Source organism: Oncorhynchus tshawytscha, linkage group LG20 (assembly GCF_018296145.1).
Source record: "Oncorhynchus tshawytscha isolate Ot180627B linkage group LG20, Otsh_v2.0, whole genome shotgun sequence".
In the NCBI taxonomy this organism is placed as follows: domain Eukaryota; kingdom Metazoa; phylum Chordata; class Actinopteri; order Salmoniformes; family Salmonidae; genus Oncorhynchus; species Oncorhynchus tshawytscha.
In genome coordinates, this window is record NC_056448.1 from 26,571,508 (window position 1) to 26,593,101 (window position 21,594).

Sequence of the window (21,594 nt, forward strand, 5' to 3'; positions counted from 1 at the left end):
TATTTAGGTGCATTTTTTGGTGGGATTTTAATGTGAGTCTATGAGGAGTCGGGGCTGATGGGATGGAGATGGGAGACTCTTTGTCAGTTTAACAGCCAGGTAACCCACTTTTGGTTCAGCGCTGTTTACACTTTGATTACGAGAAGAGCTGAGGGAAGCACTATCTCCCTACCTGCCCAGCTAAGGCTGTATGAAGCTAGCATGCTGTCGACCACGTGGATACACAACCCTTGTGAACATCCACACACGCACACACCACCTGTGAAGTTTCTCTATGGCAGGGGTGTCAATCTCATTCCATTGAGGGCCTAGTGTCTCTGGTGTGTGTGTATGTTTCTGTCTTTAGATGACAGATGAGAGAGGGGCCATGAATATTTGAACAAAAGAAACAGTCGTCTGTCTCTGTTGGGCTTTGGGCTGTTTTAAAGATTCAACTGAGAGATAAAGGGAGAGCGATGAAATCTGTGGCATGGCTCTGCCCCAGAGAAATGTAGAGTGGTTCTAAAACTGCAGCCAAATCTGCATTCTGATCTATGGAAGTCAAAGCTGCATTCTGATTTAGAAATCAGGTCATACTGTATCTGCCTTCTGATTTACAACTTAGCTATATCTGCATTCTGATCTAGAATTCCGTCCAAATCTACATTCTGATAGAACCCCGGCCTATTCTGCATTCTGATATAACTCCAGCCTAATCAGCATTATGATAGAACCCCAGCCTAATGGGCATTCTGATAGAACCCCAGCTTAATCGGCATTCTGATAGAACCCCAGCTTAATCGGCATTCTGATAGAACCCCAGCTTAATCGGCATTCTGATAGAACCCCAGCCTAATCGGCATTATGATAGAACCCCGGCCTAATCATCATTCTGATAGAACCCCAGCCTAATCTGCATTCTGATAGAACCCCAGCCTAATGGGCATTCTGATAGAACCCCAGCTTAATCGGCATTCTGATAGAACCTCAGCCTAATTCTTGTTTAGAACGCTGAGGTGTTGGACAAAGGGAAAAGCAATCCATATTTTACCTCCTCTATTTTACCTGAGGATATATCCTCTTCTGAGGCAGTTCACAGCAAACCTCTTTATTGTTTCCCAGCTGTATATCAGTGTTGTGCTCTGTAGCTCTCTGTAGCCTGTCACATACCATAGCAGCACACCTCGGGCACTACATCTTCTGTGTTGATGTGTTTGGAAATTCTTAGGGAAATTGTATTGTAGTCAATGCGCTGCCCCAGCCAGTACCTCTGCAGTACTTTGAAGGCAATCACTCCACATGTTGCACCCTCTCCCTCTCCATCTTCCATTGTGTTGCTGGAAATCCCCCAGTTGGAGATGGACCCAGGAGTCTCATCTCCTACTCCCCTCATCCTCCTCTTCCACTCCTCCCTGGTTAAATACACTGCCCTACCTGTCAATCATCCAATGGAAAACTGGCCTCCTGCTCCTACTGCTGTGTTAGTGTGTGTGTGTGTGGGGGGGGTGCTCCCCCACTGTCTCTCCATCTCACACCCATGCTTTCTGGCTGCTCCGCCACTCTCCCAATCCAATTCTCATCTCCTCCATCGCTCCCTGTCCCCTTCCCCTTCCCTCCATATCTCCCCATCTCCTTCATTCCTTATAACCTCTGACGTGTAGAGTCCACCATCCATATGCCACATGTTCTACCACTGACTTCGCCCACTCATTTATTCTCCCATAATTTTCATAGCAAACCTTCCATACAGATGTAGGATCTTAATTTTAGCCAGTTTGCTACAGAGGGAAAATACAGGAATGCAAATTATTATGTAGATTATAATTGATGCACATTTTTGTAGGGGTTGTTTTCAAGTCTGAAATTTAAAAGTGGAAATTACAAACTTCAGAAGCCTTTTTAAACCTCAAATACACTCCAAGTTTAACATTTCCTGCATTGCAGGAAAGTTCTCCTGCAACAGGGTGATCAAATGAAGATCCTATATCTTTAATTGATCCCTTATTGACTACATACAAGCTTTGTTTCTCTATGTGTTTACAGAGGCACATGGCCTGTGTAAGTAGCTGTTGGTTCATGGTTAAATGCAGATTTGACAGGAAATCTAAATCGGTGTGATGTATAGATGTAGGATCTTAATTTGAGCCAGTTTGCTTCAGCAGCAAAATAATCCTCTAGCAACAGGAAATGTGAATTTTTAAGTGGATTATAGTGTATGGACATTATTGTAGGGGTTGATTCATTTTTTTGTGAGGTCAAATCAAGTCTGAATTTTCAAAGTGGAAATTACAAACTAAACTCATATACTACAAGTTTGCATTTCCTGCCGTGCAGGAAAATTCTCAGCAACAAAAGAGTGACCAAATTAAGATCCTAAATCTATATTCCTGTCCATGAGACGAGATGAGGAAGCGACACAGGTTAATAGGCTTTCTGCGCCGTATACCTCAACCCTCTTCTCAAATGTCAACACGGTTGTGTGTTAGTAATTAACGAATGATTATGTCACTTGCCTACTTAATTACCAAAAAAGGATTTGTTCGTTAATTGACTAAGCAGCTGGCTTCCGGCGGCATTAATACTGTTTGTTGTCATTCCAAGCGTAATAATATTCTATCTGATTGGCTCAAGCAAGAAGAAATGTAGTATTCGTGCTGTTTCACCATGTTTCTTCAAGCTTTGGTTGTTCTCAGGCCCAGTTAGGGGTTAGGAGAGATAGTGGTTGGAGATTGGCTTGTGAAAGTCAGTGGGCAGTTATACAGCCCTATATGAAACTGTGAAAGTAATCAAAAGACAGTAGGGTTTGTCTTCTGAAACAATGACCCTGGAAATGAGAAATAGTTAATTTGATGAGGTTTCAAATGAGTGTTTATTGGAGGACATGTAAGATCAATGACCGATTTTATCATGCTACTCTCTTGTATATGACATGTTTTATCTCCATTTTCGTTTATCTTTCTCTCCTTTTTTACACCCTTTCTTTCTCTATCTCCACCTCACTCTCTCCCTTCTTTCTCTCATTCACTCTCACTTTCTCGGTCTGTCTCCCTCAGTCACTCACTTAGTCTCCTCACTCACTCTTTCTCTCTCACTGTCTTTCTCGCTCACTCTCTTTCTCTCTCAGATACTGAACAAGCCATTCCCTTTACCTCTACTGCAGACCTGTTTGTCCCTGACATGTCGGTTACACACACACACACACACACGCACACACGCACACACACACACACACACACACACACACACACACACACACACACACACACACACACACACACACACACACACACACACAGAGCCTGTTATCTATGTCGGCAGTCAGCTCTCTCTGTGTGAACAGCATGTCTATGACTCCCTGAAGGCACTCCCAAATTAGCACAGTCAGTTTAGGGCTCCATCAATCCATCCCTCCCTCTCTGTATACTTTTACATTTTCATTAAGCTCTGAATATCACCACCCTGTCACTGAGTTGTACATGACAATCTAGCTATCATTCACTCTTTCTGAGTGCTATCCTATTACTTGGCTTTGGGCATGTGATAATGACGATATTGCCAAACCAATTGCTAATCTTCTTATAGGTTCTTCTAAGCAAAGTATATAATACAGTATACAGTATATTGATTAATGGTGTTATGTAGTTTATTCTACATAATCTAACATGTATCTATCCATATCGTTGAGAACAGATTACCTAGTTGGTTACCATTTGTACAATCTGTGCGGTTCTCTGATAGACGATTCTTTGTGCACGTCCTTCAGGGTCCTGGCTGTGAAACGTGCACTGCATCAACAGATTGTGCCTGCTCCAGTGTCTGTGTGTGTGGCCGTGTCGGCCTTACCTACTAATTACTAAAACAACATACTGTGTACTAATCATACTACATCCTATTTAGAATGTACCGTTTAGTAAAATGTATGCAGTAAGCAACAAATATCATACTAGGCTCACCCATACTGAGAATGCAATATTGCGTTGTTTCCCGCCAGCTGATTATCAGCTGTTGTCTGAAAAGACGGTTCTATTCCTCAGTAGGAGTATGACATCCTGGCATTATCCCCACAATGCAATCTCAAATGTTTTTTTAATGCTATATTGATAGCAATAGGCTCTACCCATTATACCGCCTCCAACGTTCTAATTTATTTACGATCAGGTTGATGACTTCAGGAGTGAGTTCTGCTATTGTTTTTGTCATTAGTTTACTAGCTATCATCGATGCATTTCTGACTGAAATAGTTCGCAATGACTACGTTTAAATTACAGCCCCGCGAAGGATGTGCTAATGAACATTGTTCCGTGCCTCTGTGTTCAGTTTCTTCCAAATGTAATGGTATTGTGAGCTTCCATCGTTTCCCGGTCAATGTAGAGCTCAGAAAAAGGTGGTTGGTGGCAGTACATCGTGACAACTTTGCTGTCACCAAACACACAAAGGTGTGTAGTACACATTTAGTCGAAAGTGACATTGTTGAGGGAAAAACTGGGGAGCGACAATACCTAAAAAAAGGTGTTGTTCCTACTGTCTTCGCGTGGAACTGGCACATTCAAAAGAGACCTGGTGTTTGGGAAAGAAGACTGAAACCTCCTGCTCCGACTGAGGAGGATGAAGAACAAGGTGCGCTGCCTATGGACTGTGCCGTCTCTGATCCGGTCCAGAGCATGGGCCAAGCCAGTGTAAATGTACATGTGTTTATTTGCTAGCAGCAAAATAATCATTTATTTATCTACGACATGTATCAATCGTTTGCATGGAGCTTGTATTGGCTTTAATTAGGCAATGAGTAACAGGGGTGGGGGAAAGAAATCAAGTAAACACAGAATAGCCAGAATGCAAGATAGAATACAATGTTAGAGATGTGTAATTGATTAACTGAACTGTTGAACATTTGCTGAAATATATATATTTTTAAACATCTATTCTACTGTAGATTTCTTCACAAGAACATCAATACTTATTTTTCATAAAACCACTCAACTTGGCACCCATGCAGGGGATCCATTCAGGTGCGAGAGACACTTCAGCAAGTAGTGGTAAAAATAAAAAGTGGTCAACTTTCTCTCTTATAGTTTTTGAAACCTGTAGATCTTTATATATCCTTTCAACTAGGACGTCCTCCTGTGCACAGATGACAAAGTCACACCAGCTACAACCTGTGAGAAGGATTTGACCTTGCACCTGCCAGTAGTAAGCATGAGATCTCTTAAACTTCAGTTCTCCATTCTGTATCTTCATCTCCATGGTCTGCATACCAGATCCCTTGAACATCCGCTCAGCTAGGTGGTCAGCTGAGGTCTCTCCCAAGGACATGGCAAACCTCTCGGAAACGAGAGGTTATTCTCATTTTCCTGAACTGATGCCATTCCGGGCTGCTGCTCTGCTCCCTTGTAGCAACCTCGACTTTGTGTGACATCTCGTAGGTTGTCTCTAACGCCTTGAGGTGGAACTGCTCCTGATGGCTAAGGACGTAAGCACACTGGGAAGCCTGAAGCCTGTAGCCATCTAATGGAAGTATTGGTGGAGAAGTGGCATCGGCAATCTTTACAATTTCACGGGTCTTTGGCTGTGGAAGCTGATAGGACAGAACACTGCCGGCTTGCACTGGCCCAAAGGCGGACTCAACCAGGGGCACGTCAGCTGACATTTCCATTGTTGTCACAAGAGGGGCAGTAAGTGGAGAAAAGTTGGCACCAAAAGGTCCATGTCAGGCATTTATCCATTGAGTGCTTTGTAGAGAGAACTTCTGCAAAACATTTTAAAACCTTAACATCAGAAAAAGCACAAGCCCGAAAGTTCAAATAAAATTCATTCAAATATACAGATTTATAGATTATATATTTATCCCCAGTCTTTGTCCCAAACATTCGTCATTATCATCTGGATACAATCACAAGAAAATGTTTTCGAAAATGTTTCCATTCTAGGAACCTCCAACTTACCTTATTCCATCAGCACACGAGTTAGTAGGTTTACGGAACTCATCAACCAGACCTGGTTTCACACCCTAATTAATAAGGATTTACTGTTACATAGGCCTTTCAGGTGCATTTTTTTATGGATATTGATAGACTCACAAGTGTTCTTGGCTTGTGCCAACGCTGTTCTGTGTCTGTGCAGCTGTGAACTGGTGGTGCAGCAGGAATGTTTAGTTGAGAGTAGTGCGCTGTCTGATAAAGCAGGGCCACCAGATGATTGCACAGAGCACTTCCTGCAACACAGGAGCAGTGGCTTTGAACCACTATCACTGGTATGGAGTGTTTTAACACCATCTGTGAAGATAAGTGAAGTGACTGAAGTGAGAAACAAGAATGATGCGGCCCATAAATAACAATGAACATAGTAGTGGCTAGTCTTATTAACTAGGGGCTCATTAAAATATACAGGAATAGATTGTGTCTCAGTAACACAATTACCAAACACTGCATCAACAGATCTTTACCAAATAACCTGTTAAGTGGGCAATTCTAAATTGGGATTGGGACCCATCATTACTACTGATAAGATTTAACGTTGACACGGTCTCCAACACATTTTGACCATGATGACAGCGTCTCACAGGAGATGTTTAACAAGGTCCTTAGTACCTATATATAACCTTTCCCTACTTTCATGCTGTGCGGCTTTTCAATCTTCCTCATGGACCTGTGACAGGCAGCCCTCACGGTGATCTCCCCTGTCAATGTATCTTTGTTAGATACTGTGTAGAAGACATGAATAAGAAATTATTTTTAGCCTGCAAATATAGCTAGCAAGCATAACTTAACCAAGCTAACGAAAATACCCACATTCTCAGGTAGATTCTGTCAACGTTACATCATTTTACGAAGTAACTAGCTAGCTACAGTTAATAGTTAAATAAGCTAGCTAATGATTGTATCTAGCTAACATTATATCTGTCACTGACTTGGTACTCACCTTCATAGTTGTCTGTGTAGCTTCCTATATACATCTTGAACCCCTTTTCATTCTTGCTAGCAGGAGTCTCAGAGGCTGATTTAACAATTCGATATACATCATTAATATTAATTTGAGGCAAGTCCTGAAGACACCTAGTAAAAAACTGCGACATAGTGGTAGTAACGTTATATCGTCGATAACAACTAGACTGAACGGAAATTGCCACACCGATAGGAAGTGTGTTTCGAACGTTTGATCATGGAATGTGCATAAGGGCTATTAAATGACAAATAAAATAATTCCATTTTGCCCATATTCTTGATGAAGGTTAATAAGCTCACTGGTTTGAGAACATATGTGAACATCCAGATCGATTCGGTCCTGTAACGTGTGCGCTGGGGGACGGAAGCAAGTTCAGGGAGTGAATACATTTAATGAATGAACGAAACATAATACAAAAGAAGAAACACGAACAATGCACAGACATGAAACTGAAACAGAAACAATAATGCCTGGGGAAGGAACCAAAGGGAGTGACATAGATAGGGCAGATAATCAAGGAAATGATGGAGTCCAGGTGAATGTCATTAGGCACTGATGTACGTGACTATGGTGACAGGTGTGTGCAATAATCAGCAGCCTGGTGACCTAGAGGCCAGAGAGGGAGGACATGTGAAAGTACCCCCCCCAACGCGCAGCTCCAACCGCCGGGTGCAGACCAAATTGACGATCCCGGGTACAGGAGCGGACCAGTCACCTAAACTGAGGCACAGGAACCTGTCAATCCGGCTGAGGCGCGGGAGCATGGCTACCTAGAGCGCCGGAGAGAGAGCATACATGACAGTACCCCCTCCCCGGCGCACGGCTCCAGCCGCAGGATGCCAAACAAAGGGACGATCCCGGGATCAGGAGCGGACCTGTCGCCTCTGCTGAGGCGCAGAAACCTGACGAACCGGCTGAGGCGTGAGAGCCTGATGAGCCAGCTGAGAACTCCCCAGTTGCTTCATCCGAGGGACAGGAACCTGTTCACCCAGCTGAGGCATGGGAGCTTATCGAACCCGCTGAGACATGGGAGCCTGTCGAGCCAGCTGAGGCATGAGAGTCCGACGAACCGGCTGAGGCCTCCCTGGTAGCTGCGGTACTGACACCCGGACCCAACATCACCTCAAACACTAAATAAAATAAAATAAACACTCCCTGATGCTTCCCTTTGGAGAGGCGTTATTCTGTAACGTGTGCGCTGGGAGTCGGGAAGCAAGTTCAGGGAGTGAATACATTTAATGAATAAACGAAACATAATATAAAACATGAAAACTCATAGACATGAAACAGAAACAGTAATGCCTGGGGAAGGAACCAAAGGGAGTGACATAGATAGGGCAGATAATCAAGGAGATTATGGAGTCCAGGTGAATGTCATTAGGCACTGATGTGCGTGACTATGGTGACAGATGTACACAATAATCAGCAGCCTGGTGACCTTGAGGCCAGAGAGGGAGCACATGTGACAGGTCCTATGTAGCAAAATTTGAAATGTTTTTTTTTTTTTACATAGAATAAAAATACAAACTCAGAGCTAGAAAATGGTATATCAAACACTGCAGTTGAGGAACATTGAGATAGTAATTATGCTCTCAAAGTTGATAAACTTGATAAACCCACCTTTGAGAAAATGGCCCTTGAATGTTTTGGTACACCTACTGGAGAGCACTTCTTTGTCTACACCCATTCAGCATCGTTTACACCCTCTAAACCCCATCCATCAGGATTCACATGTGAGGCCATGTGGTAACCAGAGTGAGTTAGCGTATTGAACAACCAAATATTTCAAGACTAAAAGTGGTGAAAGCAGTCCTTGGCCTATATCTTAATCTGACTTTGGTGCAGGTCATGTTGTTTTTCACATTACCGTCTCTGGTAAACACAATTTATCAAATTAAATCTAAGTTTATTTGTCTCATGCCCAGGATACAGAAAGTGTAAACGGTACAGTGAAATGGTTACTTGCATAGTAGCAATATCACTATTGTCTAGACATGTACACATGTTCATGAAATAGAATAGATGACCGTAATCACCCAAAGACATACCTGGCTAACTTGATGGATCATGTAATATGTTTAGACATGTAGCTATCAAGCTAGCTAAAAAATGAACCCAAGGGTGATTTCAAGACAAGGACTTGGAAAAATACAAGGTCAAATCATGATGCCACTGGGCTTCAGGTCGGAAAGTCGGGGCTACAGAAAAAGGCCAGAGTTCCCGAGTTGGAATTCTGAGTTGGATGACCGTTCAAACCGATTTTTCCCAAGTTCCCAGTTGTCTTGTCTGCACTGAAGTCGTATATTTCCGAGTGAACTAAGCAATAATTCCAACCCATACTATTAGCAATACAAACTAATTGCCATAGCTAGCCACCATCCATAAATATATACAGGTAGCTAAAGCTAACCAATTAGGTTCAACGTTAGCTAGCTAACATTAGGCTATAACTAGCAATGCAAATGGCTTGCTGAGATAGGAATAATATTACTACACAGATCATATCTGTAAAATTAGCTAGCTAGCGAGTTAGCTAGTGAGCCAACCAGCCAGCTAACATTAGTTAGCTAGCTAACAGTACGCTTTAACTTGCAATGAAATTGACTTTCTTACCAAATTTGAAATGTATAATATATATGAAAATGTAGCTAGCTAGACTCTTATACATCAAGGATGCCATGGTTGCCCTTCATTTTTTATTTTTGTGTACTTGTAGTTTATAAAGGACTTGACTAATGTTTTGATTGAGAATTCCTGAAGGAAGTTAAAATCACACTTTGATTATGTTGTACTACTGTTCGTTGTCCGTGGAAGATGAGAATGGCCACTTTTTTGGTAGTTAGTCTTGTCTCATTGCTGAGGTAAAGATCATGCGTACTCTGAAACATGACCCTGCCAAGCAGTATGTTGGAGGAAACACCGTCCAACTGATGACCGAAGTCAGCTTGCAGGCGCCCGGCCCACCACAAGGAGTCGCTAGACCACAATGAGACAGGGAAATCCCGGCCGGCCAAACCCTTACCCTAACCCGGACGACACTGGGCCAATTGTGCGCCGCCTCATGGGTCTCCCGGTCACGGCCGGCTGTGACACAGCCTGGGACCAAACCCGGGGCTGTAGTGACGCCTCAAGCATAAGTGGATTGGAGGATTCTATATTAATATCTAAGGGGCATAACATTTCCACACCCTAATTGTAGTGTAACCGCACTTTCAGTTGAGCGTACTACTCTTTGCCTTCTCTGCTTCTCTATCAGTAGTTGATGCTGTTGCTACTGTATGCAACCTCTTGCAAGCTAGTTAGCATAACAAATGACTAGTTAGAATTTTTTTGACTTTGGGTGTGTTCTTAAATTCAAAGTGTTGTCTGATTGTCAGTTTGTATATTCAGACCGTTTCGCTCTCGGAGCGCACACTGGACGTTCGGGCTGAGGAGTAGGGTTGATTTGATCGTTCTGGCCTTACAACGGCTGTCAAGCACCCAAGCTAACGTTGTGTAGCTATTTTCATACACAAATGAGACCATTCTGACCATTTTACTCACCCTAGCAGACCTGGTAAGGCAGTTTTTGTGTTAACCAGAGTGTTGGTGACTGTAACTGTGCTGCTGGAAAAATTTAATTACGCTTTTTTGCCATCATTTACTGACACAGGCCATATTAAACGGGTATTGATCACTCGTAAATCCATTATTCTGCACTCTGGTACACTCAGATGAGAGTGCTCTGAAATCAGTGTAGATAGCCAGAGCAAATTTACGAAAGCACCCGAATGTTCATTGACAACGCACAAAAACTATACCATTTAGCTAAGCTAAAAATGATGGGAATAATCAAGTCAATACATGTTGGGTAGTTAGATAGCCTATAGGTAATATACTGGTAAGTTTGATGTAAAACTACTAACGTTAGGTAGCTGGCTAACATACCGGTACATACTGCTGTAATGATGTGGTTCGTAAGGACCGCGTAGCTAACATATTGTCAGCCAACATAATGTGTAAGGTAACTTATTTGAAAAGTCATTACTTTTTTACATTGAGTAGTGTCATTCTGTACCTGAGTGGCTCGCTTGTGGGCGTGCTGGCAGGATATGGCAGCATCTTTGGTTCTGTGTCAAGAATTCTGCAGAGCAAGTTTGTATGAAGGTCTGGTTATTAAAAGGGAAATTGTTATATGCTATGGAGGTACATTTGCGTATTTTTGTCAAGAGTGAACGTTTTTATTTTCAATCAAAAATAATTGTTCTGAAAGCAACTTTTTCCCGACACAAAGGAAGTCATAGCGGACACCGACGAAGAAGGACTGTGTGATGATGGCATCTCAGGTAAGCAGCACTGGGCGTTCTTCTGTCCAACTTTTTCATAGCTAGTAGTTAGCTCCAACGATTCAGTGTCGGTTCGTAACATTCTACTATATTACATGCATACATACCGTAGAATGATAAATCATGCCATGTTTATTCTCAGGCTAACCAAAAGCATTTAGCTACGAATGCCTGTTCTCGCCATTTTCAGTTGAATTAATCTAACTTCCTTTCATGGCAACTCATAATCAGGCCATGTCCTATTTGTTTCATAGTCGATATATAATCTAATTTCATGACAGTGTAACGGTTAGCTTTTTTTTTTACTGAAGGATGAAAGAACACTATGTCTGTCAGGGAATGCTATTCTGATATGTCAGATGAAGACCAGAAAGTCAGGGCCATTAAGGCAAGGATGCCCCATGTGGGCTTTAGAATGACCAAAGGAATTCTCAGAGCAATGGGCCATCGTGTACAATAGCAAAGAGTTAGGGAGTCTCTGCAGCGTGTAGACGGTGCAGGTATCATTGCCAGAATAATCCAGCTTCATTGCATTGCTCAGCAAAAATACTCTGTTCCTACTCCGCTGCCTCTCGTCCACATTGATACAAATCATAAATTGATAAGGTACTAAGATGTATAATGTCTCCATCAAATCTAAGAAGTTATTTAAACTTTTTATTCTTACTTATTCGTAGACAAATTTTCAATGATGTATGAAATTGGAGTTCCTTATCAACTGGTAATACATAAATAAGGAAGCAGGTTAATAGGTTAAACATTTCACTTTTCATTCCAATGCATTTTTTTCAAGATACAATATTGTCATCTTTGGTGGTATAGAAAGATATTCAAGGAAGGTAAGTATATTGTGTTGTATATATATTGCATATTTCCCATCACCTAATGAACAACCTCAATACCAGTCTGGCATTAAGCTTTCTGTGCTGTGTTGACGTATCCTGAAAAATCAGCTTCTTTAGATTGAACGGTCATATCTCAGTTATTGTTTTCATATCTACAAAAAATAAGCTATTTTCTTTACTTTCAGAGTGCAAACTGATAAAGGGGTCGCAAATGTAGATATTGCCAGATGTTCACTGTCCGAGGAACAGGCCGTGGGAAGCTTTATTGCTGGCAGAAGTGTCCATAACCAGAGGTAATTCAGCTGTTCTGTGTTCTCTTTCTCTCTGCCTGTCTTGTTGTACATGGAACCTGTCTCACATGCATTAATTAAAAAACCCTTAAGATGTCAGCTGCTAATTTTCAGATTTACACCACATAAACATTCAGCCATTTTCACGTGACTATCTGTTGCTATCTGTTGCTGCCAAGTCATCATCAAGCTTCAAGTGCTATTTATGTTTAATAATGACATTATCTGCTATTGTTTGTCCCCATGTGTCTGTTTTTCAGCGTAAAGTACTCTGTAGCCACTTAGTATGGACACCAGGTGAGACCACACACACACAATAACAGTCTCTCCTTCACTTCATCCCACTCCCCCTTCTCCCTTAATCCTCTAGGTTATATCAGCTGTGTTGGTGAACCCCTCCCGCATCTGAACTGGCTGACACAGAGGGAACAGCATGATCATAGGTGAGAGGTCACTTGGTCGGGTCAACAGAAAGTATTATTAAAGAGATGCTTTACATTGAAATACAAATAGAGATGTAGGCCATGTCCCAGAGTCCCAGAGTTAATGATCCAAGGTCATTTTTGCATTTTATGATTATGATGACTGACTGTGTTAGAATAAAAAAAACAAGGCTTAATCATGCTCTCTCTCTATCCATCTGTCTCTTGTCTGCAGGTATGTGTTAATGTGAGAGAGGAAGCCAGTCCCGCCATCGCCACCTCACCCGCTCTTAAGATAACCTTCGGGCCAACTGGGGTCCCAAGGCTGGTTAGGAGACACTGCTAGAGACACTGTAATTGTGATGAACTGAGAGAATATTAGGGTAGCACTATAGTTCATTAATCATATGCTGTCTACCTCTTTTCTTACCTCTTTCCTTTTCTGTCTACTACATCTCTCTCCCCACCTCGTCTTTCTTCCTCGTTTCATAATACATACCATATATGCATTGAAGTACAGATTGAACTTGTATTTATAATATAATATTACAGTTATCATAATTTTAATATATTATGTATTTATAACACCTGGATAATGAACTTACTTCAATAAAGCGTTTCACATTCTCCACTGGTTGAAATGAAGTATCTCATTGAAATATTATCCCGTGTCTTCCGATTAATTCAGATGAAGGGAGTTAGATATGCATAGATTTTTGGTCTGTATATATGAATTACAAATCAGCCTTCACTTAAATCATGTTCCTAGTCTATTGCATAGTTACAATGTGTAATCATTGATGTCCCAGGAGCAGGAGTGGTAAACACTGTTGAAGTGTATAATTGTAATACATGCATGCAGACAGAGCATCATTCAAAGAATGGAGTTTGATACACCTGGTATTGGATATGACTGAAAAAGAATGTCTCACAGAGGTTCATACCGGAACCGTACCTTTATTTGCCAAGGAAAAGTACGTGATCAGGGAATATATTCAATGTACAGGCTACAACGTGGGAATTTCATACGTGGTAATAACTACAGTCATTGTATTTAGGACTTGCATCCTTGGAACAATAAAGTTATTATATTCTACTCTATCCATAGGCTTCATTAATGCCATTCAGACTTGACATTGATACAACAACTATGATAGCTGAGGTTCATAGATTGGTATGAATATTTGTTCAGAACCTAACGTTTTAGGGTCCATACACAGATCGCAGCTAGACACACATCCTTATGCATACAGTTATTTTGAACCTCAACTGCACATTTACCAAGTAAATAGTTAGCTAGCTATGTTACTTCAGCTGTATTGCACAGCAAGGCAAGCTTACACAATTGTACATTCAATTTGCAGTAAATGCTTTAGCTGGCTAGATTCTTTACATCCACTGTTTTCCAAGACGACAGCCTGGTTTGCTGGTTTTCTCAGGAGTCCCTAAAACATTAAACAACACAAATTACAATGTCATACTCATGCCATAACACCAGTTAGCTAGCTGGCTAATGTTAGCTAGTCAGCTAACTTGCTAAATAGCCATTTTTGTGAATTAACTTTATGACAAAAAAATATGCACAAACGTTTGTCTCTTCATTAACTAACATATTCCTCTCAATTGTACATGTTTTGCTTGGCTCGTTATGATGTCATAATTACTTACATTTGCTTCCACTGTAATGTTTTGTCAGCCATCTTTGCTGAAGAAAGTCACAAAGGATGGGTGGCTTGTGTCAAATTCGTCATTGGAACGACTCAATATGATTGTTCATATATAAACATTGGGACCCAAATGCATAATGAGTGCTCTAACTCCCCCTTGTGGTGGTCTGGAGTAATGAAGCCGTGATGCTGGGTACCTCTAAGTCCACGGTGTAACCTCACAATTTTTAAAGGAGGAACCACTGTACTAGTTGAGAGTCGCTGATTTAAAGTTTCCGAGTTGGAATTCCGAGTTGGATGACCGTTCAAAATGTATTTTCCCAGTCGGAGCTAGTTTTTTTCCAAGTTCCAGTTGTCTTAAACTCACTGAAGTCTGAGATATCCCAGTTCCGAGTTTCCAGCTCTTTTGAATGCGGCAGAAATCATGATGGATTGACAGCATGGCAAATGTATTCAACCTTTTCTGCATGTGAATGTTTGACCTTTTAAGCTTTGAAAAGAGACCCTTAAACCCAGACTTGGACTACACACCCACACCACTGAATAGCAGGCTAGTGATTGCTTTGCAACGATTGCAGTTAGCCACGGATTCCTTCCAAACCACTCATTGTTGACTTTGAAATGTCCATTTTGTTGTGTAATGTTTATGTCCAATGGCCGATGAGAACCCATACATTTTATCGATAATTTCTCTTCATATGACATTAATTGAAAAGTATTTGGCAGCAGATTGTCAACATGATTCATGATGATTGATGGCTGCTTGTCCAGCTTACTAGCTAAGATTTTTAAAGTATGATGTTGACATGATCAGTCCAATCAAAGCTACGGTAGAAATAACATGATTTTACATAATTTTATCTGTGGCCAATGACCTTAAGCATTCTTGAATGGGCACTTCTAATGTAAATGTTTGGCAGCACCCAAGGGGCTTGAATTTTTGAGCTCTCCCGGTAGATTTACTGGTGATGTAGTGTCCCCATGAGTGACGGAACGCTGATTGGCACAACTATAGAACATTACCAACCCCAACGCTCTGTATAGAGCTAGGCTGAAATACCTGCATTTCGGAGCTACCTTACTCAAGACAGCAAAAAAGAGACAATGCCGCTTTATTAACTCAATTATAATTTTTTCACATTGTTTGCACACCGATAAGTTAGTCTTATTGATGCCAAAATAACATGCCAAACAGGCAACATTTTATGCTCTGCCCCACCTGCCCTGAATGACGGGTCGCCACTGGTGATTCCCCGTGACATCTTGTTCTGCGGACCCTGCGCGTTGTTGCACGGATGGCCCATCAGTCGTAGATCACCGTCGTAGATCACCGTGGAAACACAGCGTAGCGGCGGTCTATCCTGTCAGTGAGGTGGATTGTCTTCTCTCTTAGCCCGCACACACACACACATACTGGCCACATGAATCAGATGACCCTAGATAATCACTGTCAGTATGGCGGATGGGAGAGCCATAACATCAGCAGTTAAAGGGCCAAAACCTTGCCAACTAGCCTGTCTTTCAGACGCTGACACTTACCACAGATCTAGGATCAGATTACACAATCCCAATAATAAGTTCTTATTCTTACCAAGTGATACTCTAGCTAGCAAATGACAGGAGAATAGCAGCTGTAACAGGATTGTAAGGTAGCAGAGCAACAGCACAATGGCTTGATACTGAGACGTATACACGCATCCGTCTGTCCGTGTGTGCATTTGTGTGCAGTGCACATCTATGTTTCTGTATATCTCTCTGTCAGTGTCTGGATGTGTGCTGGCATATGTGTTGTGTTGCTATTCAAACACAAATAATGCATGTCACCTCGCCACACACCAACAAAATGAAGCGTTCCAGAAAAGAGCAAGTAGCTACAGTAGCCCGGGGTAGTCATTTCTAAATTAAAAGGATGTCTCTTTGTTCAGTTCCATGAACCAGGGAGAGGGAAAGAGCGTAGCACTATGGGGAAGAGGGAGGTAGACGCCAGTGAGGGTTGTGATTTTCACAGCCAGAACACACACAGTCAGAATATCAAACGCACACACAAATTAGAACATCAAATACACACACGCACACATACATGCAGCACACACACACAGCCAGTCCATCACATACACAGTCATTTATCTTTTCCCTTCAATCCGGAGTCTTCCTCCTGCAGGAAAAATTCTGTAGGGAGGAGATGGATTAAATGTTGGAGAGAAACTCGGCTAGCTATAATCCTGGAGCTGGAGAGTGCACCCCGCTACTTATAAAGAGACATACCCCTCGATCACACACATACAGTGCATTCGGAAAGTATTCAGAACCCTTGACTTTTTCCACATTTTGTTACGTTACAGCCTTATTCTAAAATGGACTAAATAGATTTTTTCCTCATCAATCTACACACAATACATAATGACAAAGTAAAAACAGGTTTTAGAAATTTTTGCATAGTTATTCAGACCCTTTACTCAGTACTTTGTTGAAGCACCTTTGGTAGCGATTACTGCCTTGAGTCTTCTTGGGTATGACGCTACAAGCTTGGCACACCTGTATTTGGGGAGTTTCTCCCATTCTTCTCTGCAGATCCTCTAAAGCTCTGTCAGGTTGGATGGGGAGCATCGCTGCACAGCTATTTTCAGGTCTCTCCAGAGATGTTTGATTGGGTTCAAGTCCAGGCTCTTGCTGGGCCATGCAAGGACATTTAGAGACTTGTCCCGAAGCCACACCTGCATTGTCTTGGCTGTGTGCTTAGGGTCATTGTCCTGTTGGAAGGTGAACCTTCACCCTAGTCTAAAGTTCTGAGCACTCTGGAGCAGGTTTTCTTCAATGATCTCTCTGTACTTTGCTCCGTTCATCTTTCCCTCGATCCTGGCTAGTGTTCCTGCCGCTGAAAAACATCTCCACAGCATGATGCTGCCACCACCATGCTTCACCGTTGGGATGGTGCCAGGTTTCCTCCAAACGTGGCGCTTGGCATTCAGGCCAAATAGTTCAATCTTGGTTTCATCAGACCAGAGAATGTGGCTCATGCAATGGAATGTATTTTTTGTGATTGAGTTGAGTTGAATCAACAAATCACAGCACATATTTTAGCGCATATTTTACTTCCTGTTTTGCTCCTATGGGTACGCTCGCAATGGCCGGCAGTCCACCCATTATGCCATCATTGACTTGAATGGGGACGACTGTTCTATTCAATCTATTTCTATGGCAGCACAGGCAATCGGGAGCGGAGAGATTGGAACAGTTATTACAGTGACAGCCTTCATTTGGCTGGCCAATTATATTTGGCTGGCCAATCCAAACTTCCATGACCGTCACAGCCCTAGAAGGTTCCCTGCTCCACACACTCTCAATACGTGCATTACTGGTAGCCTTATGTCTCCCTCACCGGTCACAGAATGTAATTCACAACACAATGCAACACAACAGAATGCATTATTATCTTGATTTAAAATGTTTCCGACCCGCAATGTAATTGTTCTGAACTGCGAGCCAAATGTTTTAATTTCACCCACCAGCTGAGTTTTTTGCGGCTCACCCGCGGGAACCGTGGATATCCAACCCAATGCAGAGCTCTATCTCACACATACAGTACATGAGAGGTTACAGGAGGAAAGCTAAGCGGGAGATTAGTCAGAGTATAATTACACCTGCTACACATACATTACACACACACACACACACACACACACACACACACACACACACACACACATACACAGACACACACTGTACATACACACACCTGATTATTGTTTGAGTCAGACATAGGAATTATTGCAGTTAATTATTGTTACCAAATCGCTCTCTGAAATGAACAGATTGTGAAGGACTTGCCTTTTGAAAGATCAAAGAGTGTCAATGAGGTGTAGACTGTCATCATGTTGAGGTGGTTGAGCAGCGGCTATTGTGGGAGTGTTTTCTATGGAAATGTGAGGCTGAGTTGGGTGTCATCATCTCACACACTTTCCTGATTCATTAGACATTGTTGCAGATGTTTTGTTATGGATGTACTTTTGAGACACTTTTGAGGTGTTTGGGTTACTGTATTATCGATATTTGTGGAACGTTACTAATATTCTACTTTACTCTAACCTACTCTAGTCTACTTCACCCTAACCTACTTTACTCAACTCTACTTTACACTACCCTACTCCCCTCTACTCTATTCTACTGTACTCTACTTTAATCTACTCTATTATACTGTACTCTACACTACTCTATCTAGTCTATACTCTAGTCTAATGTCATGTTCCTTGTCTCCAGGTTCCAGGAGTGATGCTCTGCAGCATGGTACGTCAGGGACCCTCCCCCACTTCCTGCAGGAGCCCGATGATGCCTATATCGTCAAGAGCAACCCCATCAAGCTCAAGTGCCGGGCCAGGCCAGCCCTGCAGATCTTCTTCAAGTGCAATGGGGAGTGGGTCCACCAGAGCCAGCACCAGTCTCAGGAACACACTGACGAGGGCACAGGTGGGACACACACTGATGTGACATAGAAACTCATGCACATGAATGCAGACACTTTTATGCACCTACCCACACAAACACATATACTGTACATTCACATGCTTACACACATACACACACAAATATGCATTCACCCACACAAACATACACACAAAAATGTACATACACACACAGAAACACTGTGTTTTTCATCCCAAACTCCCCATAGTCTATCACTTCATTTGGAGTGATAAAATGAGGGTTAAAATGCAGTTTATTTACTGTTCCCAAGCTTAAGTCCAACCCTTAAAATATTATTGCCTCACCATGTGGCAATTTTGTTCCACACAGTTACAATCGAGCTCCTTCCGTCTCTAAATCTGTAGTGTCTGCTTTTGTCCAGTTACCTTCCCATCTGGCTCCTTCATGTCTCTGATGTGTGTGTATATGTGTGTATACCTTCTAGGGATGTGCATCTTTCCCGTTTCGATTCGTATCAAGATACATGGGCTCCGATACGATACAGGAACAGTACATTTTAGTTTGAAACTATTCAGCGCAATTTGGTTTGATTAGAAGAAAGAATCGATGCGATTCGGTTCGATATGCAATAACATTTGTTGCATAATGCGTATCCATTCTACAATCTAAATTAAAATCTGCTGCTGATGAGCTGGTCCTCTCTGAGCTGGATCTATCTGAGCTGGATCTATCTGAGCTGTGTGTGTGTGTGTTTTTGTTTAACTATCCTTGTGGGTAATCACATTCCCAAACCAGAAACCATGGATTGATGGCAGCATTCGCACTTAACTGAAAGCACAAACCACTGCTTTTAACCAGGGCAAGGTGACCGGAAACATGACCGAATGCAAACAGTGTAGCTATTCCCTCCGTAAGGCAATCAAACAAGCTAAGCGTCAGTATAGAGACAAAGTAGAGTCACAATTCAACGGCTCAGACACAAGAGGTATGTGGCAGGGTCTAAAGTCAATCACGGATTACAAAAAGAAAACCAGCCCCGTCACGGACCAGGATGTCTTACTCCCAGACAGACTAAACCTAATGATGAATCATTTGGTGAATCATTACATCCCTACTACCTGTGTTACATCCTTAGTACATGCGTTACATCCCTACTACATGCATTACATCCTTAGTACCTGCGTTACATCCTTAGTACCTGTGTTACATCCTTAGTACCTGCGTTACAGCCCTACTACATGTGTTACATCCTTAGTACTTGTGTTACATCCTTAGTACCTGTGTTACATCCTTAGTACCTGTGTTATATCCTTAGTACATGCGATACATCCTTAGTACCTGTGTTACATCCTTAGTACCTGTGTTACACCCTTAGTACCTGCGTTACATCCTTAGTACCTGTGTTACATCCTTAGTACCTGTGTTACAACCCTAGTACCTGTGTTACATCCTTAGTACCTGCGTTGCATCCCTAGTACATGCGTTACATCCTTAGTAACTGTGTTATATCCCTAGTACCTGTGTTACATCCCTAGTACCTGTGTTACATCCTTAGTACCTGTGTTACTTCCCTAGTACTGTTTTACATCCCTAGTACATGCGTTACATCCTTAGTACCTGCGTTACATCCTAAGTACCTGTGTTACTTCCCTAGTACCTGTGTTACATCCCTAGTACCCGTGTTACATCCTTTGTGCCTGTCTTACATCCCTAGTACCTGTGTTATATCCTTATTACTAGTGTTATATCCCTAGTTCCTGTGTTACATCCTTAGTACCTGTGTTATATCCTTAATACCTGTGTTACATCCTTAGTACCTGTGTTACATCCCTAGTACCTGTGTTACATCCTTAGTACCTGTGTTACATCCTTAGTACCTGCGTTGCATCCCTAGTACATGCGTTACATCCTTAGTACCTGCGTTACATCCTTAGTACCTGCGTTACATCCTTAGTGCCTGTCTTACATCCCTAGTACCTGTGTTACATCCTTATTACTAGTGTTATATCCCTAGTTCCTGTGTTACATCCTTAGTACCTGTGTTATATCCTTAATACCTGTGTTACATCCTTAGTACCTGTGTTATATCCTTAGTACCTGTGTTATATCCTTAGTACCTGTGTTACATCCTTAGTACCTGCGTTACAGCCCTACTACATGTGTTACATCCTTAGTACTTGTGTTACATCCTTAGTACCTGTGTTATATCCCTACTACATGTGTTACATCCTTAGTACCTGTGTTACATTCTTAGTACCTGCGTTGCATCTCTAGTACATGCGTTACATCCTTAGTACCTGTGTTATATCCCTACTACATGTGTTACATCCTTACTACCTGCGTTACATCCTTAGTACCTATGTTACTTCCCTATTACCTGTGTTACATCCTTACTACCTGCGTTACAGCCTTAGTACCTGTGTTACAGCCCCACTACATGTGTTACATCCTTAGTACCGGTGTTACATCCTTAGTACCGGTGTTACATCCTTAGTACCTGCATTGGGTAGCCTAGTGGTTAGAGCATTGGACTAGTAACCAAAAGGTTGCAAGTTCAAATCCCCGAGCTGACAAGGTACAAAATCTGTCGTTCTGCCCCTGAACAGGCAGTTAACCCACTGTTCCTAGGCCGTCATTGAAAATAAGAATTTGTTCTTAACTGACTTGCCTAGTAAAAAAAATGTTTTTTAAATGTGCATCCCTGG

General features: G+C 42.0%; 1 protein-coding gene across 2 annotated transcripts in view; it reads left to right on the forward strand.

Annotated features, from left to right (window-relative positions):
* Positions 1-21,594, forward strand: part of unc5da (unc-5 netrin receptor Da) — a 286,252-nt gene that overhangs the window by 182,238 nt on the left and 82,420 nt on the right. For both annotated transcript variants that reach the window (XM_024382129.2, XM_024382130.2), the window contains exon 2: positions 18,725-18,931. In XM_024382129.2, coding sequence (XP_024237897.1) covers positions 18,725-18,931 — 207 coding nt within the window. The remainder of the gene's footprint in view (positions 1-18,724; positions 18,932-21,594) is intronic.